Below are 26,765 nucleotides of genomic sequence, written 5' to 3' on the forward strand. Positions count from 1 at the left end.
GTAAGTAAATTTACAAAGTTGCGCGAAAAATGTTTATTTCCTGGCGCTTTGTTCTCGCGCCGGGTTGTGAATCACTAAATTAGCTAACTACTTCACTTGTATAATCTACAATCTAGATCTACAATACGGAAAGTAAGAGTTACCACGTTTCTCTTTTATTTCTCCGTTCAGGCCTACAATTGAATAACTAACAATGGCAGTATGAGGTTTCAATTAAATGTCCATAGATATGGATTATAGAAATTATATAAACACATCATTGAACAGCATGGACAAGTGGAAAACTAACAAACGAATAGATTTCAAGCTCGTAAAGGATCGTTGTGGATATGGAGATTTCAAAACTGTTTGTCCGACAGTCAAAGTTTCTCCTTGGTCTACTTTAGTGCGTATCGAACTTGTCTCCTAGATAGAGCACTTTAGTTCGGACAGAGTCGAACCTCAGGGTTTGTCGAATACATGGTAAGTGACGAACTAGAGTGCGTGTCCGAATTGGGTTAACGTGTTACTCGAAATTTACCAATGGTAAAAACATCTTCACACCGTAAAAAGGAGCAAAAGCTACAATAACGGTTCCTCCGGACATTGTTTACAGCGGGCATATCCTTTATTTCATTCAATTCTTCTGAAGTGTTCATGACAAATTACGTCTTTAGGATCGTCATTAATAATTTAAGGAAAGGCTTTTTGCCGGGACAACCTATACCCTTTTATTTTGACAGGGCACCTCAGAAGTAGATGGTTCTAAAACAAAACTAAATAAATCTAATCCTTTAAAATAAATTGCTACCTTCTAAGCTTTATCATAGACACAACTCGAATGAGCTTTTATACTTCATATTCAAATCAAGCGTAAGTAAATATGATTTATATAACTAACTCTACGCATTATAATCCACCTTGGTGCGAGAGGACCAATTCGTTCTCTCGAACAGTTCAGGACTCAGAACCCCTTAAATTTTTAAATGGCAGGTCTATCTGTGAAGGCACCAAATAAATCTTTGCAATTCCATCCCAAAATTCTTCTCTAAGAGGGCAATAATCCCATTGTGGAGTCCGGTGTTGACGTTAGTGCGTAACAGCCAAGTTTAGTGCGGAGTTGTCTAATGTCTATCCTAAGCTCATCACAATGCAGCATCTTTTCTCCCCCCTCCCCCCCCCCCGTTCCAATATGTAGAGAGACGCCATTTCAGATTCGAAGGTTCTTCTAAAACTCATTCTCATTAGATCGCGCATATCTTTGGATTTCTTCGTCTCTGAAATATATTATGTCACAATAGGATCATTAGATGATACGTAAAAGTACTTTACAGGCAATCATGATTGTTGACTTTGTTTTTGCCATACCCAAAATATTTCTTTTATATTAGGATGTTTTTGAAAGTAACTAAAACGGACATGGCAGAGCGACCAAATAACGCCTGAATCAATGCTTCGGTAGCACAAACCGGGAGGTTAAAAATGAATATTGGACCACATTGTGTACATGGTTGTTGCATGGGTCACTTGCAAGTTCATCTATCACATACCTTGGTTTTTACATTTCGAGCAGCGTGGGTTTCAGAGTTTCGACTCACTTGAGGATATGCTCCTGATAGCGTTATAATCCGTTCTTTATATTTGGGGATACTCCGAACAGAAACCATGTCCCCCTACCGCCGCTTTTGTGGTGATGTTGTAGAATGGCTTCAGTACCTCATGCTTTGGCAGAAGATCCCAATCGTGAGGAGTCATCTGCAAATTATGTTGATCAATCTTAGCCTGTACATTGAGAGTAAGTCTAGAATTCGGAGGTCCATCGGACAAGATTTGTTCCGTTACCATTCAGGGACATTGATTCTCTAAACTTGATGTTAACTAGTGCTACTCAAGAAATATGAGAGATGAGTCAAAAGAGCTGCTTGTAAACAGACGTTGAGGATGCAGGCAAACGATAACTCCTGCATTTTGAGCGGTGATTGTTATTGCTATTTTTTATTCTGAAAGGCCTGGAACATCATGTAATAATGTTCCATCTCGTGTCCATGCAACTGGTCTGATGAGAGTTGCCTCTTCACCTGCTGATTTTATTCAGTAGACGTTTACCTGCAGGTGCGGGATAGTTTAACATATGATAGTTAAGGAAATGATAAACGCAAGTAAGTAACAACTTAACAATGATAGTTTTGCCAAGATTATGTCACTCAACGAACATGTACCTACGGCAACATTTTAATCAAACGTTATTAATGTGTACATTTCAGTAAGAAAATATTTTGAATCAGCCGTTATTATCTGATTAGTATGTGACAATGAAATATCAAACAGAAAACCTAAGGTAAAAGTAGTGATTCTCATCCTGCAGGGGTTCTAAACTCCTTGATAAGACCTCTTGCTCTTTTTTGATAAGCGGTTAACTCCACTTTGAGAAAAACAGAATTCTTTACGATGGAGAGTCAGTAGATGGAGAAAAACAGGATCCAGGCGACAAGCCTTTTTCATGTTCGAGCAGTGTCGCTGATAACGCAGTCGAAGTTTCTCTTCGGACAGACCCCATGCCTGCAGTACAAATGGCACATTGTTCTTTAACGAGTTCACGTTAATTTAATTTTGTATTAGAAAAACTTGTGGGCAGCTAACGGTTTATATTTTCTACTATCAAAAGCTACGCGCTCTCTGATGAAATCGAAAATGAGCATGTATGTAGAATTTTTACAATCTATATAGCATTGGCGTCCTGAGTTCTGAGTTTGAAACTTTGATCATGGGTTTAGAAATCGCACAAATTAGATATATATATGAGCTTTAAATTATTCAGATTAAACGATAGGACACTTACGGTTATGTGCTCGGTTATAGGGAAGGCATCTCTGTACAATACTTTCTTTGAAGTCTTTGTAGTTACAGTGTATTATGACCCCCAATAGGAATCAGCGCTTTTTGACAACCAAACATCACAGCTCAGACTGTAAATCAGCTCCTTTCAGTCAATAAATTCTTCAGTTTAATGTCTCTATATATTATTCAGGAAACAGTTTTGTGCGCACCCACCTTCTTGAGGGTAGGTGTCAAAACTTCTTGGTCAAACCTGAATGAGCCGGAAGTCAGATGATCTTAATTTATCTGTAAATAATTATCCAACAACAAGATTGTCAATCTGCTGCTAATTTACTTAATAGCAATCCAATTTTATCATCACAAGAAATCAATTGGAATTGTAATCTGGAGTCATCAAGCTCGAGCCTAGAAAAAGTTGTTTTTATATTGAGCTAAGTTATTAAAAACGTCCCAAATCAATCTTACCGTCAACAAAACTGTTGAAATTGTTCATTCTCAACAGTCGTGTATGGGAGCATCTGATCCAATAATCATTTCGGAGCAACTTTGTAGATCTTTTTTTGACGATTATAGTCTAGTAACAGTGGCGCGATCCAGACTGCCCCAGTGTGGGGCTGATTCGGAAGGTCTGATAGAAGCCAAGGATCCAAATATGGACTTCCTCCAGGATCTGGCACAGTACAAGAAATGTCACACACCGGAAACATTCCTTTTGGAATTGAGACATCCTGGGCCTATAAGGCATGTGACAAGCACCTGCAGCAAAGCACAGATTAGATTAGATTAGTTGGAATAATGACTATAAACATCATCACTAGTTTTAAACAATTCTTTTGATTTCATCATTATCAGAACTGTGAACATTTAATATTAGCTGTACTGGCACAATAAATGTGACTCCAGATCAGTAAATTTAGGGGTGCTGGAAGCGCTGCATAGAGTCCACTAGTATGTAATATTAGCCTGGTACTGGCTCAATAAAATGTGCCTCCAGATCAGTAAATTTAAGGGTGCCTGGAAGAAGTGCATAGAGTCCACTAGTATTTAATTATCCTGTACTGGCTCAATTAAAATGTGACCATCCAGATCCTGTTAAATTAGGGGTGCTGGAAGAGCTGCATAGAGTCCATAGTATTTAATATTAGCCTGGTTACTGGCTCAATAAAATGTGACCTCCGATCAGTAAATTAGGGGTGCTGGAAGAGCTGCATAGATGTCACTAGGTATTTAATATTAGCTGTATGGTCAATAAAATGTGCCTCCAGATCAGTAAAATTCAGGTGCGGAAGAGCTGCATAAGTAGTCCATTAGTATTTAATATTAGCCTGTACTGGCTCAATAAAAATGTGACTCCCGATCAGTAAAAATTAGGGGTGCTGGAAGAAAAGCTGCATAGAAGTCCACTAGTATTTAATATTAGGCCGTACTGGTCAATAAAATGTGGACCTCCAGATCAGTAAATTAAGGGTGCTGGCAGATCTGCATAGTGTCCATAGTATTTAAATTAGCCTTTACAGGCTCAATAAATGTGACCTCAGATCAGTAAAATTAGGGTGCTGGGAGAGCTGCATAGAGTCCACTAGTATTTAATATTAGCCGGTACTGGCTCAATAAATGTGACCTCCAGATCAGGAAAATTTAGGCGGTGCTGGAAGAGCCTACGCTGCATAGAGTCCACTAGTATTTAATATTTGGCAAGGTATGGCTCAAAAAATGTGACCTCCAGATCAGTAAAATTAGGGTGCTGGAAGAGCTGCATAGAGTCACTAGTATTAATATTGCTGTACTGGCCAATTAAAATGTGACTCCAGATCAGTATAAAATTTGGGGTGGCTGGAAGAGCTGCATAGAGTCCACGTAGTATTTAATATTAGCCTGTATGGCTCACTAAAATGTGACCTCCAGATCAGTAAAATTAGGGGTGCTGGAAGAGCTGCATAGAGACATGTTTTTAAATTGCCTGTACTGGCTCAAATAAAATTAATGACCTCCAGATCAGTAAAATTAGGGGTGCTGCGAAGAGCTGCATAGAGGTCAACTGTATTTGGATATTGCCTGTACTGGCTCAATAAACAGTGCCCTCCGATCAGTAAATATAGGGGTGCTGGAAGAGCTGCATAGCGTCCATGTATTTAATATTAGCCTGTACTGGTCAATAAAATGAGCCTCAGATCAGTAAATTAGGGGTTGCTGGAAGAGATGCATAGAGTCCACTGTAATTTAATATTAGCCTGTACTGCTCAATAAAATGTGACCTCCAGATCAGTCTTTTAAACTTAAGGGTGCTGGAAAATTTCATAGAGTCCACTAGTATTTAATATTAGCATGTACTGGCTCAAAAAAATTGACCTCCAGATCAGTAAAATTAGGGGTGCTGGAACGAGCGGCATAGAGTCCACTAGTATTTAATATTAGCCTGTACTGGCTCAATAAAATGTGACCTCCAGTCAGTAACAATTAGGGGTGCTGGAAGAGGCGCATAGAGTCCACTAGTATTTAAATATTAGCCCTGTACGGCTCAAATAAAATTGTGCTCTAGGATCAGTAAATTTTAGGGTGCTGAAAGAGCTGCATTAGAGTTCCACTAGTAATTAATATTGCCGTACTGGCTCAATAAAAGGTTGACCTCAGATCAGTAAATATAGGGGTGCTGGAAGAGCTGCATAGCGTCCACTAGTATTTAATATTAGCCTGTACTGGCTCAATAAAATGTGACTCCAGATCGTAAAATTAGGGGTGCTGAGAAGAGCTTGCATAGAGACCATAGTTTTTAATATTAGGCCTGTACTGGCTCAATATATGTGACCTCCAGATCAAGTTAAAGTTAGAGTGAGGAAGATATTTGCATAGAGTCACTGTATTTAATATTAGCTGTACTGGCTCAATAAAATATGCCTCCAGATCAGTAAAATTAGGGCGTGCTGAAAGAGCTGATTAGAGTCCACTAGTATTTATAATATTAGCCTGTCTGGCTCATAAAATGTGACCTCCAGATCAGTAAAATTAAGGGTGCTGGAGAGCTGCAATAGAGTCCACAGTATTTAATATTAGTCTGTACTGGCTCAATAAAATATGACCCAGATCAGTAAAATTTAGGGGTGCTGGAAGAGCTGCATAGAGTCCACTAGTATTTTAATATTAGCCTGTTACTGGCTCAATAAAATGTGAACCTCCAGATTTCAGTAGGAAATTAGGGGTGCTGGAGCGCTGCATAGAGTCAATAGTATGTAATATTCGCCTGTACTGGCTCAATAAAGTTGACACTTCAGATCAGTAAATTTGGGGTGCTGGAGAGCTGCATAGAGTCACTAGTATTTAATATTAGCCTGTACCTGGCTCAATAAACGGTGACCTCCAGCTCAGTTAAATTTAGGGGAGCTGGATGAGCTGATAGAGTCTACACTAGTATTTATTATTAGCCTGTAATGGCTCAATCAATAACATGTGACCTCCAGTCAGTAAATTTAGGGGGAGCTGGACTGGAAGAGCGCATTAGAGTCACTAGTATTTAATATTAAGCCTGTACTGCTCAATATAATTGACCTCCAGATCAGTAAAATTAGGGGTGCTGGAAGGCTGCATAGAGTCCCAATAGAATATATTATTAGCCTGTACTGGCTCATAAATGTGGACTCCAGATCAGTAAATTTAGGGGTGCTGGAAAGCGCTGATAGAGTCACTAGTATTTAATATTATCCTGTACTGGCTCAATAAAATATGACCTCCAGATCAGTTAAAATTAGGGGTCGCTGGAAGAGCTGATAGAGTCCACTAGTATTATAATATTGCCTGTACTGGCTCAATTAAAATGTGACCTCCAGATCAGTTAAATTAGGGGTGCTGGAAGAGCTGCATAGGAGTCCACTAGTATTAATATTAGCCTTTATGGCTCAATAAAATATGACTCCAGATCAGTAAAATTAGGGGTGCTGGAAGAGCTGCATAGAGTCACTACGTATTTAATATTAGGCCTGTACGGGCCTCAATAAAATTTGACCTCCAGTATCAGTAATATAGGGGTGCTGGAAGAGCTGCCATTAGAGTCACTAGTATTTAATATTTGGCCCCAAAAAAAGCGGTCCTGGTCCATGGTCGGAGCCTTCGGCTTTAAACGAGTTGGAAGCAACCAGAAGAGAGGTTAGATTCGTATAAATTGGGGATTGAAGTGGATTTGCCAATAACCAGAGAGATGTTAAACAAATTGAACAACAGGTTTGAACAAATTTTTTTCTAAATTCTGTGGCCCCACTCGCTTCGCTCGCAAGTTTGGGGGGGGGGGGGGGGGGGGGCTGTCGGCGAGCGAAGAGAGTCGACGTGTCCAATCCAGCTGCGCAGCGAGCGAAGCGAGCAAGCTGTGGCAGGGGTCTGGGGGCACAGCCCCCAGCGGGGTCCAGGGGCGGAGCCCCTTGGCGGAGCCCTTTGGCGGAGCCCTTTGGCGGAGCCCCTTGGCGGGGGCTAGGGGGCGCAGCCCCCAGAAATTTTTTGCGAAATAGGGTGTTTTAGACGGCATTTGGCATTAAAGAAATTTGTAGGACAGCAATAAACTGGGATTGAAAAGAATCAAGTACTCACGTAAATTTGGTAACTTCACAACAGCAATCTGCATTCTCCAATCAGAATATTTCACTGTGTTCCAAAACTGACGGGATGTTCCTCTTTGATTTTTATACAATCGAAAAATTTTCTTCAAAAATTTCCTCAATTAATTTGTCTTTATTCCAAAAAAATATTTCGAAATTTAGGAGTAACTTCTCAAAAATTTCCTCTTATTCTCCCGTTTTTCCTCCCAAAAAAAAATTTCCTCCCAGGCTGCCTGGCAAGATGGCGTGTTTCTGGATGTGGGAATAGATGTATCGTATTCTAAGTGTGACAAAGTTTACCAAATCTTGCCATATTACTGTTAGATCCCTGCCTTTTAACCAATGATGTTTTATGATTGTTAGATCGTCCTAATCTACTACATTTTAGACCAAGGAATACTAATTGGGCAGCTATAGTAAACAAAGTCACAAAAATGTGACATTTTAACCATAATAGTGCCTAGCCACGTGACCAATACTATATTATGAGCAGTGCATAATATAGGAGTATTGGTCACGTGGCTAATACTCCTATATTATGAGCAGTGCATAATATAGGAGTATTCGTCACGTGGCTAATGATCAGAACTTCTGAACATGTTAGGTTAATAGATGCAAAGAGTGTTTCAAACCCTTCAAACCGCCAACTTGATCGTGATATCTCATCACTGTGTGATCGTAGGGAAATTTCGGAATGTTTTCACCTGTCCAAATAAATCGTTTATAAAGCAAATTTGATTTTGGCGTAATGCGGACGAATCCTGATATTTTAGATCCGGCTGCAGCTAAATAATGTCACTGAACTTACATTTTCACTTATATTAATTATGTTTCTCCTAACCATATTGCAAACCTGGTAATAATACAAATTAATAATTCTTGGTGCGTGAACGGCTGCTATATTTCACGTCCCAGCCTCCAGAAGAGTTCACAATAATTTAGTAACAGTTTCTTTTTGGGTAATTCTTACCTTGTAAAACACTTGAGAAGCGTTGTACGCAATCGTAACACTGGGGTATACCTGTAAATATATATATAATATTGTAAATAGTGCGGAACTCGCTGCCACCTTGCAATGATTGATTATTTTGTATTCAATAATCAGGGAAAATAAGCATGAATATAATATAATAATCGAACAACTAATTTTCGACAAGCGTTTATACGTTTCTATGCAGGAATATATTGTCCAAAGTTAAAGGAACTACCCAAAAGAGGTAAAGGTGAAGCTAGAGTATAATAGTTTCTCCAGGTGTTCTATCATCACACTTTTAAAAACTGCTGTCTGCCATTGCATCAAGGAAACAAGGATACAAGGCTAAAAAAGTGGTAATTACTTTATTGAATACACAATAGTCCTAATCCTAAATAATTTAAGTTAAAAGCAATTCCAATTAGTTACAAATATGTAAGAATCATTTAGAAATGTTATACTAGTATAAAAATAAAACGAATTTGTAGGGTCAATTTGATTTTGTGGTCCTACTATAGCATTATGCACTGGCCAGTATTTGAGTGGAAATCTGGGCGCTTCAAGTACGCTGCATATTGTTTATTTACAGAGAGAATTATTTACAGAGAGAATCCGTAATTTGGATCGATCCGATTTTCAGAACTATCAAATAAATGTGACAATGAACCTTCATTCGAAAAAAATGAACATGGATATTCTTTGAGTTAACATATTCCTCGAATGAGTGGTTATAGTAAGTCCTTAATCAGGCAATCAGTAACTGAGCTATAAGGGCCAACGTATTAATAACGTTACTTTTGCCCCCCCCCCCCCCCCCCGTATACATAATATATAATATATATATTATATTGTCTTGGCATGAATAGGAATATAGATACTTTAAACCAAAACAAAAACAAACAATCTTTCATACAAATACCTGATGATGAAAACCACACTTGTGAGAAGATTTGTCATTAGAGAGAGTTGTGATAGAGTCCGCTTCTCGGACATTCCTGATGTCCTTTTTCACTGACTGCATCACACAAGTTTACACATCACTACCTTTAGTTATATGTAGTTTAGGTCAGCTAATATCACAATTTGTGCTTCATTCTTTAATTGATATCATTAGTACGGTACTTGGTTAAACTTCATTTCATTTATATTTATGTAGATCAACCAGGAAGAAGCAGGATTAAAATCATACAATTAAAATGAGATACTCACTTTTTTTTACTTTGGGCAATCCTCGAACAAATGAGGTTCTATAATGATGACATTCCAAAATGTCAAAAAGTTGCTATAAAATAGTCTCTTATCACTCCAAACAAATGGATAAAAACTGTTACTTTAACCTAACAAAATACTACGTAATCACTTTTTGACCAATTTTTAAACCCCTCCGTAATCACTTTTACAAACCCACAGCCAGAAACCTTAGCAGACCAGCAGATAATCTGCAGGGAAATTTTCGATTTCAGAGGAAATTTTTGGTGCCAAAGAGGAAATTTTTAAAGTTTACGATCTGAATTTTGAAACATTTTACCATGAATTTTCTGGGGTAAATAGGAGATCCAAAATTTTTGACAAATGAAAGAGGAAAAATTAACAGTTCTTTGAAACGTTCTTGAAACTGTGTTTGAAAATGATCTCTATTGCCAAATTGCTTCTAGGCCTTCTGTGTGGGCAAAATCAGCAAGAATTTTTGCCTGCGGCAAACATATCTTCAATTCATGTCTGTACGAAAGTTTAAGTTGTATGCACTCTACATTTCTCAGTATATGGTTACCTTTACTCTGCAAGGCAAATATAATAATTTGTGATAACTACGAAAGATGGTGCAAGCTGGCCATGTTTTACTTGTGGGTTGTATGAGAAAGTCATTTTGTAATACACTTTTTTGAAGGACTTCAGATATTTTGTTATTGTAGATTTCAATGTGGCCAAGCAAAAACGCAAAAAATTTTTCTGGGGCCTAGCTCCAAATGCTTAAGACTGTCTTGCTTCACTCACCAGCATTGCAAAAGTGGAAAATTTGCGAGCGAAGCGGGCGGGCCACAGAAAACAGAAAATTTGTATCTGCGAGGAAAATTTTAACTTTCTGGATGTGGGTTTACAAATATCTATTGTGTTAAAATTACAGTAGCGAAAAAAACCCCATCTCATCCTCAGTGGTTACGTTACAAGTGAACAACCCAAAGAGCGATCACTTAAGGTTGCAAAATTCAATAATTTGTTCTACAATTGATCTATATCCGGCAGAAATTTTTGCAGCTGGAGCTTCGCTAAGAACTGACAATCCATTATCCCCTGAACGGCCAACAAATGGATCAAGTGGCAATGAACAGAGTAAGGGGATATTCTCGGAAGCAGCAAGTGCAGTACCTCCCCCAGAAGTAGCAGGAAATATTTGAGATTTAGTCTGGCACTTTGAGCAAGTATATGAGGACATGTTTTCAACAAGGCCAATCATGGGGATCTTGAGTTTCCGACAAAAACTGATCTCTTTTCTGACATCACTAAGAGATACTTCTTGAGGTGTTGTCACTAAAACAGCACCATTAACCTTGCTTTGCTTAAAAAGGGATACAATTGCTAAGTGTTCATCAGATGTACCAGGGGGTGTATCAATGATCAGACAATCAAGGTCACCCCAGTCCACTGAGCACAGAAATTCCTTGATCATTCCATTCTTTTTAGCACCACGCCATATCACAGCATCCTCCTCAGAACTTAGGAGAAAATCTATACTCATAACAGCAATGTCATCAAGGGTATAAACTGGACTCCAACCTGAACTACTCTTGTGAACTGTTTCGCCATTCACACCCATGATGCGAGATAAGGAAGGACCACATACATCAATATCTAATACACCAACAGAAAAGTCAAGCTTAGCCAAACCACGAGCAATTTCAGCAGTTACTGTACTTTTGCCCACACCACCTTTACCTGAAAGGACAAGAATTTTGTTCTTAACACCAACTAATTGCTTTTTGACCTCTGCAGGTGATACATCTGACATAAATTCTCCGGTTGAACAAAGTTTCTGATTGGGACAGCCAGCACATCCCTCAAGTTTTCCAGCATTGCTTGCTGAGGGTCCAGGACACGACACAGGTGCGTTCGCAGGGATCCCATTTGAATCTGCCATGGGAATCAATGGCTAAACGACGTTGCTGATTAAAGGATGAGATTAAAATATTACACTGAAAATTTAGGACAAGTAGAGACTAGACGGGGAGTGCTCTACTCGAGAGAGTCGGAATGCTTTATCATCAGCCAGAGTTCAGCCCCCAAATCATAAATTAATTATAATTATAATTTGAATCAAAATTACACTGTTTAATTGATTATTTGTTTAATTGAATACAATAAAAATAGTAAATAATTAAAAAACGCTTCGATCTGCTGTGCAGGACATTCAAATCAGCCAAAAACTGTTAATAGAGTGCCCTTCTTAGGACTAACAATCAAAACATATAGTACAATAAGAAGTTGATGAGTATAAAGTATGGTGGGTTAAAACATTGAACTGTGGGCATGAAGGTAACAATTAAATTATTACGAAAATTACATAGATACCAACTTTGACATTTCGTCAGAATTATGTAAAATTTTTTTACGGGGTAAAACTTTTGGAGAAGTATATCTAACCATTTTAGAATAAAATGACAACAGGTTGGTCATGGTAATGTTAAAAATAGGAGAGGCATACAGTTCTATACTTCTTTTAATAAAGTTTAAATAAAAAAGTTTGTGAATTACTTGGTTTGGTCAGAAATGCATGAAAACACAGGGGACCCTGCTATCTTAGCAAAGACTCCGAAACACCTTATTGTTGTCACAGAGCTGGAGTGTAGAAATAGTCAAAACTATTGTTTATTCCATATGATGAGATACCATTAGTTACATCCAACTTAAACAAGGATTTTATAATTCAATGAAACAATTAGTTTTCAATGAAACAATACGTTTTATTTTACATTCCTTTAATCATAAATAAAATAAGAGCTTAAACCACGAATTAGTTAACTAGAAGTAAACTTGAGGAAATATTCTTTGGTGATTGTATGTAATTATTTTTAAAACTTTATTTGGTTGTCAGTATTTTTGTTATGGCAAGTGGTTGAATTTAGTGAGACAAGGTCAGTTTCTCTATTGTCTTAGAAAAATTTCTACTTTACAGTAGGCAATGCAGGAATGAGGGACCAAAACGCTTGGGGCTAACAATGGCCCATTTACAACCCACTTCAGACATAGAAAGATGCTGCAAGAAAATGTGTATGTGGAAGTGACAACTCAATAAAACACTCATTAATATGCAAAAGGGGTGGGTATCTCTTCGCCACAATGGGTATCTCTTCACCACAATTCATTGAGAGATGTGTTAGCAGAGCTCTTAGAAACTGCTGGCTGTAAAGATGTTACCACTGAACCTCTACTCATTCCTGTCAACGGGAGAGAACTTCCTGCAGGGGCCAACAAAGCAGATGGAGCTAGATTAGATGTTAGTGCTAGGAGTGTATGGAACCCATTGGAAAGGGCATTTTTAGATGTAAGATTATTTCATGCTGAAGCTCCTTCCTGTTGTAGCGTGAGCGTAGAAATAAAAAAGTTGTTAACACGTAATCATAGAGGCTAGGGAAGAACAAATCGTTAATAACAAATTATGATAGCAATCAATGTTCAATATATATAACAATCTCCCTTCGGCAAGTTATAGCTAGTCGGCCGATACAACTAGCTGCGCTCGCGTTTAACACGAGGAGCTAGGCGCGCGCGCAAAATTGAGGTCAGGAGGACTGTCACTTTTTAGCGCTGACTAGCTTAACGTCGCCGCGCGTTCCATACATGTGGAACAACTTTTGTGACCAAACTGGTCTTTAACTTTAACTGTCAGAAAACAGACATAAAAAATACTTTCTCCCCACAGGTCGGGACAAAATTAGCAACATTTTGCTTCTTAAACGTTAAAAACTTGTAACTCATATTTCCATAAAATTGGATTAGCCACGTTCTCTGTCGAATTATTAAAATACATAAGTTAAATCAGGAAATCTGTAAAATTTAAAATAATGAGTGACTCTAAAAATGTGATAAAAACAGCGGTTTGACAAATATTACAACATACGGGTTTACAATGATTTCAGTTCGTGATTACTCATTCTAACTCATGGTTTTCATTTTAGTGATAGCATCACTCTTAGCACTTCTGGTTGGTCTCAAACGCGGTTCAGGTAAGGGTGCACCACCTGTAGCTGTAGGTTTGGACAACTCAGACACCCGGACTTGCTTGTCGTTGGTTTTCAGGGGGGAAGCAACTTTCGGTTGAGGACGCTCAGTCACTTTAGCCGGTGAGGTATCCTTGACTGGGGACGCTGGTTTCGCCACAGCCTCAAGTCTGTTGCCGTTCGGAACTCCTAGGTTTAGTGCATTCATTCTCCGTCTTTCCCTTGTTTCATGCAGCTTCTGGAACTTAATGTCAGAGCGAGCTATCTCTCTGGTTAACAGCGTTTTTTGCGGACTAGTGATTGCTTTTCGTTCCATCCTTATAACGGGGGTGAAGTATGGGACAGGTTTGACAGAATACAGCGATAGGAAGACGGAGGCACGGGAGGGAAATTGTGCACCACACGGACAAAATACTGCAGCCGAGTTGACAGTTGACGAGAACATGATTGAAATTGAGCGTGTTATGCATCTTTATACCTATTTTAGAAGAGATTTTTATAGAATGTTAGAAGACGTGCAGTAGGGTCAGTTTCAGACGAATTAAGCATAAATGACATCATCACCATGTCTGAAGTTTAAAAATTATTCAGACAATATACACATAATATAACAATTACCCTATATAAAAATTCAATATAAATTCAATAGAAAACTAACTTCGGGATAAAAGATGCTGCAAGAAAATGTGTATGTGGAAGAGACAACTCAATAAACCACTCATTAATATGCAAAAGGGGTGGATATGTATCTCTTCGCCACAACTCATTGAGGGATGCGATAGCAGAGCTATTAGAAACTGCTGGCTGTAAAGATGTTACCACTGAACCTCTCCTCATTCCTGTCAACGGGAGAGAACTTCCTGCAGGGGCCAACAAAGCAGATGGAGCTAGATTAGATGTTAGTGCTAGGAGTGTATGGAACCCATTGGAAAGGGCATTTTTAGATGTAAGAGTATTTCATGCTCAAGCTCCTTCCAATAAGGCTCTTGGATCTCCAACCACTATGTACAATAGCCACGAGAGACAGAAAAAGAATTTATACAATAAAAGGATTGTAGAAGTGGAACATGGGACGTTTACACCGATAGTCCTATCAACCACTGGGGGTATGGGAAGGGAAGCTAATCAGTTCTTCAAGAAATTAGCGGATAAACTATCTAGGAAATCAGGCCAACGATATAGTGAGGCAATGACATTTATTAGGAAGAGAGTAAGATTTGACCTATTGAGAACAACAGTCATAGCTCTTAGAGGAGAGAGAGGGTTGAAAAGTAGTAGTGCAGTAAAAATAGCAGAATTAGATATAAATTTGGAGCCAGTTCTTTAAACTGGCTTACTTATACTACTTAAAGGGTGTTTATAAATTTTATTTAGTTTTCTATTGAATTTATATTGAATTTTTATATAGGGTAATTGTTATATTATGTGTATATTGTTTGAATAATTTTTCTCTGTGAAAAAAAAAAAAAAATAGAAAAACAATATGAAACGGAAACGGCCCTGCTCGGCCATGGCCGAAGAGGGCCATTTCCGTTATATTATTTTTTATTATTTAAAAATGGCCCTCCTCGGCCACCATTCACTAGTGGTGTTAATAAATTTTTGTGTTCAGCTGGTTTTAGGTAGGGGTGCACGATAAAAATAAACCTGCTCGGATTTTCAAAATTTTTGTACTATTGTTTTCTTACTGGGCCGCGCTCAGCCTGTCATTCCGCTTAATCTTTATTCTATAGAGACTGTAAGAATTTTCACAGCACCAAATTTGTCATACCTTTTTGAAATGATCAGTGAGTTTCGCTTGGGGGCCATATTTGATGGTGCGCGGCTTTTGGAGCAAAGTTAGGCGTAAAAGTCGCCTAGTCGCGTAATTTGACGAAATTCGCTGATTTTTGTCGTATTATTATGTCATATCTTAATTGGTTCATGAACATGAATCATGCTGACAATTTTTCAGAACTTTCCTATCATACTTACCTACCGAACCTAAATTAGTTGGGAGAGATTGACCTTGATTAAGAGGTCTAAAAATGACAAAATAGGTATAAATTCGTTGATAACTTTCACACCTTTGAGACGACTCTCGCAAATGCGAGAGTAATGACCCCGGGGAGGGCCCCATTGGTTTTAGTAGGTTGCATATTTAAACAAAAAAAAACAAAAAAAAAAACAAAAACATATCGTTAATAGTTTGTTATAAGTTATAAGTTAATGAATATGGTACACATGCTAATACATAATAGTATGTAATAAGTTTTAAGTTCATGAGTATGGTACACATGCTAGAGATTTAAATATGTACATTTATGTACAGAGAAGTATAGATCTCAGAGAAAAAAGGAAGAGGTTACAAAAGAACTGGATGAAACGATAACTAAGTATCTTCTATTTCTTTTAAATCTGAGGCATATATAATTGAAGTGTCGAAAGGATATTCCCTTTTTTACCACCTTACCATTCTGATTGATTCTGCACATGGCTGACATGTTTTAACTGGAGAAGGGGTTCGCACAGTGGTAGTTTTATAAACCACTTTTAATTTATTGACCTATTATACCTAGTGGTAGTTTTACAGACCACATTTAATTTATTAACTTATTATACTTAGTATTTATTTTTGGTGACTGTATCACCCAGTACAGTTTTAACATTTGAAAATTGTACAGTTTATTGACGACACATTCACCGAATGTTATTTTATATTCTAATTTATATACTAGATATTTTATTTATTTTCCAACAGACGACAACTTCCTGTTTTTTTTCCTTCTATATTAGTTACTCATATCTCTTGTACAGACTGTTCTACAAGGACATTGACAGATGATACTCATATTAGGCATTCATTATTGCATCTAAATTATTTCACTTGCATTAGGTTTAGAAATTTATTCTCTGGTTAACAGATTTCAAATGTTTAATTAATTTGTAGTATGACAGTATATAAGAAGTTATTTAATTTTGCTTGGGCTGTTGTGTTGACTGTTGGGGTTTAGTGGTGGTATGGAATTTGAATTTTATATAAATTTACACTATGAGGTTGGGGCATTTTGCATAGTAAATATGGTTACTACTCCTATATATCATATTATTTGATTGGTATTCGATTTCTGATTATTTCCCTAGGAATATGATTATTATATCTCAATTTGGCTTTAGGTAGGGTGCCCCGCTAAAAGAACTGGATTCTTCCAGGAAGCATCCCGTGCACAGAGCTTGGTCTACATATATATTAAATTATTAACCATTCATTCTGTATGTGCACGAAAATTTATTTCAATCAAAAACACAAAAAATTGCAGTTAAATCTTACATCAGAGAAAGGGGCAAGTTCCTGGTTCTCATCACTCCCGCTTAAGTTATTTGGATCGACATATTGAGATATTTTACTGTACTATTTTGTATTATATACAATTTTACGGACGAAATGATCCCTGGGGGAACTCCCAACTTACCGCTTCAGCGGGTAGTTGATGCACTGTTCACAAGAAAGAGCCGCTTTTGTCTACTTGTTGTGAGGTGTCTCAGCTACATGGGTTGGGGGTCCCCCTTTTTTTCTTTAGTCATTCGGATTCTGTCTCAACAAGCAAGAATTCAATGACGCCCTTGCCCTCAGATACAGCTTTGAAGCCTTAATGTTCCCCTGGACAAGTTGTACAAGAGAAATGAGGAAGAAAAAAAAACTAAGTATAACTCACGAGTCATCAACACTGAAAGAGCGTCTTTCATTCCTCTAGTGTTTTCTACAGCAGGGACTACAGCACCAGAATGTGACAGATTTCACAAACGTCTTGCTAGATTGATATCAAAGAAGAGAAAGGAGAGCTACACAGATGTTATCAACTACATCAGGACCAAGATATGCTTTGCTATGCTTAAAAGCATAGTGGTATCAGTTCATGGTGTGAGGAGTCAAGAAGAAAAGAAAGTAACAAAAACGGTTGCTGACACAGCATTTGGACTTATACCTAGTATGACCTCTTATGAGTGCCGTTAAATTATTAACAGGAAAATTGTCTTAATTTTGGTTGATCAAATGTTTTATATCAGATGTTGATTTCTTAAAGATAGGTGTATATTTTTGCTATTATTTCTATGAAAGGGGAGGTACAGATAAAGTACCAAACCTTATTGTGTATATTTGATACAGCTTTGAAGTAAAGACGCTGCAAGAAAATGTGTGTGTGTGGAAGTGACAACTTAATTAACCACTCCTAAGTGCTTGGTCTTGGGCTGCTATCAACAATCCTTCTGTATCCTTCTTAAAGTCTTGTTGAGTGAGCCAGTTCCAAGAGGTTATCGGATCTACTATACCCATCATCTGCCTTGGGAACTGTCCGTGCATCACTTTATATATTATTGAATTTTTATATTGAGTTTTTATATAGGGTCATAAATTGCTATAATATGTGTATATTGTTATGAGCTGCTATTATATTCGTAGGAGATTAAAACTTTAGCTGTCCACCTCTCCTTATGGATTTCCTCGTGTTGTGTTCGGTCAGTTTCTTTCTCTATCTCTTCACCTAAGAGTATCTTGTCTTTGACAAAGTAGTCCTTCAGAGCAATCAGTTCCGGGTCTCTACTCTTCACATAGGTGGTGAGTGCATTCTCCTCTCTCTTTACAACTTCCTCTATACTATGAAGCCCACGGCCATAGTATAGAGGAAGTTGCCGATCAACATTTCCTTGGGCATGATGAGCTCCATTTATCCTCATTAATTTCCGGGTCATGACGTCCAAGGCTTTGATTTCTCCAGCTTTCCAAGAAAGAATTCCAGCTCCATATCTAAGGTACAGCCCAGGTGTTAATTGCTTGTATACTATTCCTACCATGAAGCTGGGATTTCAATACCTTTTTAACTCTTCTGATATACTCCTTAGTAACAAGTGCTTTCATCTCTTTGTGTAGAATATCATTGGCTTCTAGTATTCCCAGATACTTATAGCCCTCGTCCTCCAACTCATGGATCTGTTCACCTGTGCAGTGGGTAGGGCAATGCCTTCAAATACAGCTTTACTATTATTATTATTTAGATTCTTAGTCCTTAGAAGGGCACTCTAAATTAACAGTTTTTGACTGATTTGAATGTCCTGCACAGCAGATCATAGCATCTCTAAAATATTTGTGTAAATTTGATTCTAATTCTAATCCTAATAAATGTTCCTCAGTTTTAAGGGTTTTTTTTACTCTGATTTTTACTTTTATAATTTATATAGGGTCATTGTGATATTATCTTTACGTTTACATTTAAAATAGATGGCATCCAGCACCTCAACTACTGGCAGAGATTAAAGGCCCTAGATCTGATGTCATTGCAAAGAAGAAGAGAACGGAATTTAATCATCCACATGTGGAAAGTTCTGCATTGCAAGTGCCCTAATGATATTGGTATCCAGTTCTGGGTGACTGATGACTCTCAGACATGGTCAAAAAGCAGTTGTGCCCAGTATAGCTAAATCCAGCAGTCAACGTAATCAAGAACTACATGACAACTCATTTGCAGTCACTGGACCTCGATTATGGAATGTAAACCATCGAGGATCCTATGCAATTCAAAGCAGCTTTGACGAACTTTGTCAAGTCATATCTGGAATCCGGACGAGCCTCCAGCCTGTTTGAATACTTATTTCTTCATTCTTCAGATTTGAAATTGATTGAAATAAATTTTCGTGCACATACAGAATGAATGGTTAATAATTTAATATATATATGTAGACCAAGGTCTGTGCACGGGATGCTTCCTGAAAGAATCCAGTTCTTTTAGCGGGGCACCCTACCTAAAGCCAAATTGAGATATAATAATCATATTCCTAGAGAAATAATCAGAAATCGAATACCAATCAAATAATATGATATATAGGAGTAGTAACCATATTTACTATGCAAAATGCCCCAACCACATAGTGTAAATTTATATAGAATTCAAATTCCATATCATCATTAAACCTCAATAGTCAATATAATAGCCCAAGCAAAATTAAATAACTTCTTATATACCTTACTGTCATACTACAAATTAATTAAACATTTGAAATCTGTTAACCAGAGAATAAATTTCTAAACCTAATGCAAGTGAAATAATTTAGATGCAATAATGAATGCCTAATGTGAGTATCAACTGTCAATGTCCTTGTAAAAAAGTCTGTAAAAGAGATATGAGTAACTAATATAGAAGAAAAAACAGGAAGCTGTCGTCTGTTGAAAAATAAATAAAATATCTAGAATATAAATTAGAATATAAAATAACATTCAGTCAATGTGTCGTCAATAAACTGTACAATTATCAAATGTTAAAACTGGGTGATACAGTCACCAAAAATAAATACTAAGTATAATAAGTAAATAAATTAAATGTGGTCTATAAAACTACCACCAGGTATAATAGGTCAATAAATTAAAAGTGGTTTATAAAACTACCACTGTGCGAACCCTTTCTCCAGCCAAAACATGTCAGTCATGCGCAAAATCAATCAAAATGGTAAGGTGGTAAAAAAGGGAAAATCCTTTCGATACATCAATTATATATGCCTCAAATTTAAAAGAATTAGAAGATACTTAGTTATCGTCGACTATGATTGCAGTGTAAAATTTGTCATATGAATTGTCGACGGTATAATTAGGGTCTGTTGTTATAGATGAGAGTAGCTGTTTCTTATATGAATCACTAAAGCTTTTAACATCGGGCAGATTTCGTAGATCTGTTGGAACATTATTCCAACATTTTGCCCCCAAGTATTGAAAGTTTTTATGTGATGTTGATCTATTAACATATAGGTTGCAGCTTTCGCCGCTCCTACTACCTCCTGATATGTAACTAAATTTGTTCATAAAGTTTGTAGGACAATTGTCATGGATGATTCTAAACATATAATTTGACAGATGGAGTTGTCGTCTAAGATGGAGTGGTAACCATTTCATGTCTCTATAAACATTAAGGCTGCTCTCTGTTTGTGGAACGTTGAGAGCTATTTTGGCTACCTTTTTGTACAGAGTGTCAAGTTCAGCAAGTTTTGTCTTGCCAGCTCTACAATAGATCGTGTCTAAATAATCGAATTGTGGCAACATGAGTGCATTGGCAAACATTTTCCTATATTTAATGGGTAGCAGTGCTTTACTTCTATACATGGCACCAATTCTCTTCATGACCTTCCTAATAATATAATCTACATGGCTTTTGAAGTTTAATTTACTATCTAGAATGAGGCCAAGATATTTTGTCTCTTTGCACTCCTTGATTGTGAAAGTTACCTCATTACATTCAATGGTTAATTCATCATGTTGATCAACAGAATCAAACAATAGGAATTCAGTCTTCTTTTCATTGAGTGATAATTTATTTACACTGAGCCATTTAAAGATTGTCATAAGTTCTATTTTCATGTTTATAAATGTGCTTCTGCAGGTTTGATCAAAGAATAGTGCACCATCATCTGCAAATAGAAAGGGCTTAGATAGGTTACAGGCATAAATGATGTCATTTATGAAGATACTAAATAATATAGGCCCAATGATGCTTCCTTGTGGTACACCACTCAGAACTTCTAAAAATGAGCTTAGTTTGCCATTGATCCTAGTGCATTGATATCTACAAGATAAGAAGTTCTTAAACCAGGTTAAAGCAATGCCAACAATTCCATAATATGCCAATTTTTTAAGCAATATTTCATGATTCACTGTGTCAAAGGCCTTCTTAAGATCAAGAAAGATGATTCCTGGTTTATAAGACTTAGATTTACTCATATATATTTCGTCCATCAGATCGTACATCAAATAAGTTGTGGAGTGATTTTTCCGAAAGCCATATTGATGCCGGATGAAAAGTTTGTTCTCTTCCATGTAATCAGTGAGTTGCTTGCCGACAAAGTATTCTTTAAGTTTTCCTACAAGTGGAAGGATGGATATTGGCTAGGTTGGTTCAAAAAAACCAAAATTTCTCAAATTTTGCTGAGTATAAGCTCAAACATTGATCCCATGGCTAAAACACCCCCAAAAAATTTTTTTTGGTCCAACTCGTCCGGGATGGGACTGCACATGCCACGCCCTAATTTTTTGAGGTGCTTATACAGGTAAAATTCTTAAAATTGCCGTTTTTGACCTTTAAACGTCTAGATAGGGTCGCGAAAGCAATGGAGTGTAATATAAATGTGATAAAAAGGTTAACTTTAGTCAAGGTTTCATGTCTCTACGACCTTGGCATCAACATGTCTCTGCGCCTCCATTTTAAGGCGCGGTCGCGTCTCAACCATTGCTCAGTAAAGGTCGTAGAGACATGAGACTTCAACTAAAGTTAACCTTTTCCTACCATTTATATGAGAGTAGCACAGATTCAGAGCTCTAAACACATTCTTTCAACCTTAAAACGACAATCATATGAATTTTGCCTGTAAAAGTTGATATCTTGATGTCAATTAACATCGTAAGCTTTTGAAATTAAAATTAATTAAATGAGTCATAATACTTAACACACAATATTTATATTACACGCAATATGAAAAAATACAGAAAATCTTTCTTGGATTCCACGTCTCCACACCCTGGAACTGTCAGAGGTAAGAACAACTTCGTTGGTTGCACTGTGTTGCAAAATTTCTTGCATTACAATGCTAGTGAAAACTAACATTACTGGGGAAATTTGCCCTCTTCCAAGCTCTCTTAAAATGAAGTCGCATTCCGGAGACTAATGTTTATGAATGAGCAGTTTGTGAATTTGTATACTGCTGTTGTCACTGTCGAGAACGAACTGTTCGAGTATTGGGAATATGGAAGCTATGGCATCATCCTACAGAAGAACGCAAGCATACCGTGGAGAATTTCCCCTCTTCATGAATCCTACAAGAATTTAACAAATATTCCCCATCTTGGAGACTGGAGAGGGAATCAGTCCTTCAGCTTTAAGAAGATTTACAAAAAAGATTCATTTAGATCCATTACTGATAACTTGGTAAAGGAATTAGAACCAGATGCTATTTTGTTAGCAAATGCTTGGATATTTATAGTTATTTACTTAACTCGGCTTGACGTATCAGTAAGAGATTACTGTACCTCGTCAGTCACGAAGAAATCATCAGACCTTATTAATAGTGATCGGTGACCCTGTCAGTGACCGGTGACGAGCTATGAAGGAATCATTGGATATCGTTGATAATGATCCTGTCAGTGACGAGCTATGAAGGAATTATTGGACCTCATCAATGCTTATCCTATAGCTTACGAGTCATAAAGAAATTATAAGGACCTCATTTAAATCCTAGCTTGACGAAAATATTCCTCTGGCAACAAATTCCTTTTGGCAACGAAGATTAGACAGCTTGCTTGTGAAGACATGGCGATCCGAAAACCAGGGTACCTAAATCAGAACCTGCTGACTTCTTTAAAGGATCAGTTCCACTTTCCAGTGCAGGGACCGAGAAAAGTTCAATGTCGAATCCAAGAAAGACTTCCTGTATTTATATTTTCATATTGCGTGTAAATATTGTGTGTTAAGTATTATGACTCATTTAATTAATTTTAATTTCAAAAGCTTACGATGTTAATTGACATCAAGATATCAACTTTTACAGGCAAAATTCATATGATTGTCATTTTAAGGATGAAAGAATGTGTTTAGAGCTCTGAATCTGTGCTACTCTAATATAAATGGTAGGAAAAGGTTAACTTTAGTTGAAGTCTCATGTCTCTACGACCTTTACTGAGCAATGGTTGAGACGCGACCGCGCCTTAAAATGGAGGCGCAGAGACATGTTGATGCTAAGGTCGTAGAGACATGAAACCTTGACTAAAGTTAACCTTTTTATCACATTTATATTACACTCCATTGCTTTCGCGACCCTATCTAGACGTTTAAAGGTCAAAAACGGCAATTTTAAGAATTTTACCTGTATAAGCACCTCAAAAAATTAGGGCGTGGCATGTGCAGTCCCATCCCGGACGAGTTGGACCAAAAAAAATTTTTTGGGGGTGTTTTAGCCATGGGATCAATGTTTGAGCTTATACTCAGCAAAATTTGAGAAATTTTGGTTTTTTTGAACCAACCTAATATTGGCCTGTAATTATTAGGATCATCTTTCATTCCTGCCTTATGGATGGGAGTTACTCTAGCTTTTTTACAAAGGGTTGGTACAACACCTGTATTAAGGCTCAAATTGACAATATGGGTCAGTGGCTCAACTATGTGTGGTACAGCTTGCTTAAGTAAAAATAGAGGCACATCGTCATATGAGGCCTTGTCATTCTTGAGTGTTTCGACATACATTAGGATATCAGTTTCATTTATTTCTTGGAATCTATCAAATGAGATGTTAGAAGTTCTAGGAGGTAAAAAATCAGTAAAACTAACTCTTTCAATATTGGGGGCCTGATTTTGCAATCTTGATCCAACATTTGCAAAATGAAAGTTAAATAGCTCAGGATCATTCTCATTGATAGTTTGACAATTAGTTGTACCAGGGGTCATATTTGATGCCAGTTTGATAGTTTTCCATACCCCTTTAAGATCATTCTTGGCACTTTTAACTTGTAGATCATCGATTACATTAGCCTTTTTGCAGGTTTTAGCTAATTTATTTCTAATATTTCTCTGAATCTTGTAGCAATCCCAGGCCTCATTACACTTTATACATTTGCTACATATACCACATTTATTGCAATTTCCATTGTCTCTCTTATCCTTCTTTTTACGGAATTTCTTTAGAAGAAAATGTGTATGATTAATGGCATTTAAAAGTTCAGTAGAAGGTTTATGTATGAACTTTTCATGCCTTTCTATGGTCTTGCAAGGGAAGAAGGTTGCATATGCCTGTTCAATATGATGACAAAGGCCAGCAGTGATAGCTTCAACATCTGTACTTTCCAATAGTGGACTGTAATCAGAACAGGTATCTAGATAGTCTAAGAATTGTTTAACATTACGTTTACAATGATTTCTAATTTCAACCTTTTCAAATTTAGGAGCTATAGGTACTTTACAATCTATCTCACACATAATAGCTTGATGATCCCCAATACGTTCATCAAGAACAGAAGATTGAACAAAATCTGCATAACAGTTAGTGAATATTACATCAATAGTAGTCTGGGTAAAATTGTCTCCACGTTTAGCAACTCTAGTTATCCCTTGAATGGTTTGAACTAGATTGTAACATCTCAAGGTCATATCTAATTTTTTGTACTGGGTGGATGAGATATTATTCTGGTCAATGTTTATATCCCCAATCCAGATAACCTTTTTCCCGTTCAATTTTTTCATGCAAAAATGAATGTACTCAATAAAGTTATCAACACTGCAATAATTTCCAGAGCGATAGAAGCAGCAAACATTGATCTTGCTATTCTTAAGCTTCACCCATAATGCTTCAATGTTATCAAGCTTACTATCCATAACTAATTCTGTGTAAGCTAGTTTTTTGTTTATCATTAAGCCACAACCACCCCTAGAACTGTTTGGCCTGTCGCATCGCATAATGTTGAAGGAGGAAGGAATATTTATGGTGTCTGTGTCAATAGTATCATTAAGATTCATCTCATTTAGGGAAAGTATGTCTAGCTTATGATCTCGAATGAGTTGAGTAAGTTCATTACTTTTAGCTAAATTTAGGAGACCACCTTGAATGTTACAGTGACCAATGCAAAGGTTATGAAATTTGTCAGCTGAGTTGTGAATATTTGTCATTTCACAAAACGTGTTGGTCGTTGTGTCTGATTAAACTAAAATCAGGTGAAAATTATCCGCCTGTAAATATTTTCAATAGAAAAGTTTTAAACTTGAAATCAAAATAAATATTCAGGTGGAAATGTCATGTCGATTTCAATGGTGAGCATGGTACTTGATGTGCTTTGCTAGTTTAAAGATACCATCGCTGTTTAGATGCACATTGTCTTCCCCAAATCTACTAAAACAAGATGATTTCCTAAATCCAGATCTATCACTAAACAAAAATCGATTCTTCTCTGTGGGTATAAAGCTAACAAACGAGTATTTGGAAGGAATCTTAGATAAAAAGATATTGATGTCATTTATCACTTTATTTCTAGCAAAACTTTCTCTTGGTAAAATGTTTATGATCTTAATTTTTGCAGCTGGAGCCCACGAGTGAAGTGACTGGATCAGATTATCAATAGAGCGATTGGTGTTATCAAGGGCCTTTGCTTTTCCTGTGAACTCATCGGGTGACAATAATCTATTCCTCATGTGTCGAGGACTCTCTAGGATTAAGTCCACATCATTAGTTCCACACATGAGTACGATGGTCTTCACATTATTTGCATCAATTGACCTCTTTCTTTCATCTGAGTGGAAGCGTTCATTGATACCGTTTGCAATGCCACCAGGATAGTGAAATACATGTGCTTCTTGATGAGCAGAGGATAGTTTTGTAGCATCTAACTTGGAGAACATGCTTGAGCTAACATACACAGCAAGGGATTTGCTTTTGACTGAAGCAGGGGGTACGGTGCTCTTATGAGTGATTTTGTTGGGTGATGATTTCCCTTTGATTGAGGGTTCAGTTTCTCTTACAGTAACGAAAGGCTTACTTGAGGTATCGGGTGGAGCAGACAAGGTTGCACTGCCATCAATCTGGCGCAGAGTAATGCTAATTCTCATGTCATCAGTATGGTCCTGAATAAGGCTGTGTTCAAAGCTGTCCTGAGATTTTCTGGTCATAATCATTATGTCGCCATGGGAGAGAGTAAGATTGGCAACGTGGACTTTGCTTTTAGACCTAAAACTGAGGACTCTTGTTGCTCCTAACGATATGGTGGAAATCATGGAGCCTGGTGATATGGACCTCTCATCATCTGAATGGAATGGTATTCCTTGCTTGCCATTTTCATACTTGCCATTTTCATACCCTAGTGATCATGGCGCTGTTAAATTTCAGACTTGGGAACTGTGAGCGTAAACGTTCTAAAATAGACTTTAATAAGGGATTGTCATTTAACGGCCTTGTGTTATGGAAGCCTCCATTGTAGGCATATGGGAAATCCCCATAGTATGCTACAGTCCTATTGTTAAACGTTTGTGTGTATTGTGTTTCCATATCCAACTTGAGAGTATCAACAAACCTGAATACACCTCGACTCAAATCATGATATGGATTGATGGACTTACCCACAACGTTAACACTGGTTGAAGATTGTTTGTTAACATCAGAAGAATTCACAAGAGATGGGTTGCTATT

General features: G+C 37.2%; 2 protein-coding genes across 3 annotated transcripts in view; both read right to left on the reverse strand.

The window, feature by feature from the left end:
- Positions 1 to 26,765, reverse strand: part of LOC134814108 (aspartate--tRNA ligase, cytoplasmic-like) — a 99,324-nt gene that overhangs the window by 15,128 nt on the left and 57,431 nt on the right. The gene's annotated exons all lie outside the window — the stretch shown is intronic.
- Positions 9,591 to 11,534, reverse strand: LOC134814110 (cytosolic Fe-S cluster assembly factor nubp1-like). The gene has a single exon (XM_063822146.1). It carries the CDS (start codon positions 11,504 to 11,506, stop codon positions 10,559 to 10,561), a length of 948 nt encoding a protein of 315 aa, XP_063678216.1. The 5' UTR covers positions 11,507 to 11,534; the 3' UTR covers positions 9,591 to 10,558.

Source organism: Bolinopsis microptera, chromosome 4 (assembly GCF_026151205.1).
Source record: "Bolinopsis microptera isolate Bmic1 chromosome 4, MBARI_Bmic_1.0, whole genome shotgun sequence".
Lineage (NCBI taxonomy): Eukaryota > Metazoa > Ctenophora > Tentaculata > Lobata > Bolinopsidae > Bolinopsis > Bolinopsis microptera.

Excerpts from the sequence above, each read along its gene's own strand:
- LOC134814110 (XM_063822146.1), bottom strand. The coding sequence starts at position 11,506 with ATGGCAGATTCAAATGGGATCCCTGCGAACGCACCTGTGTCGTGTCCT.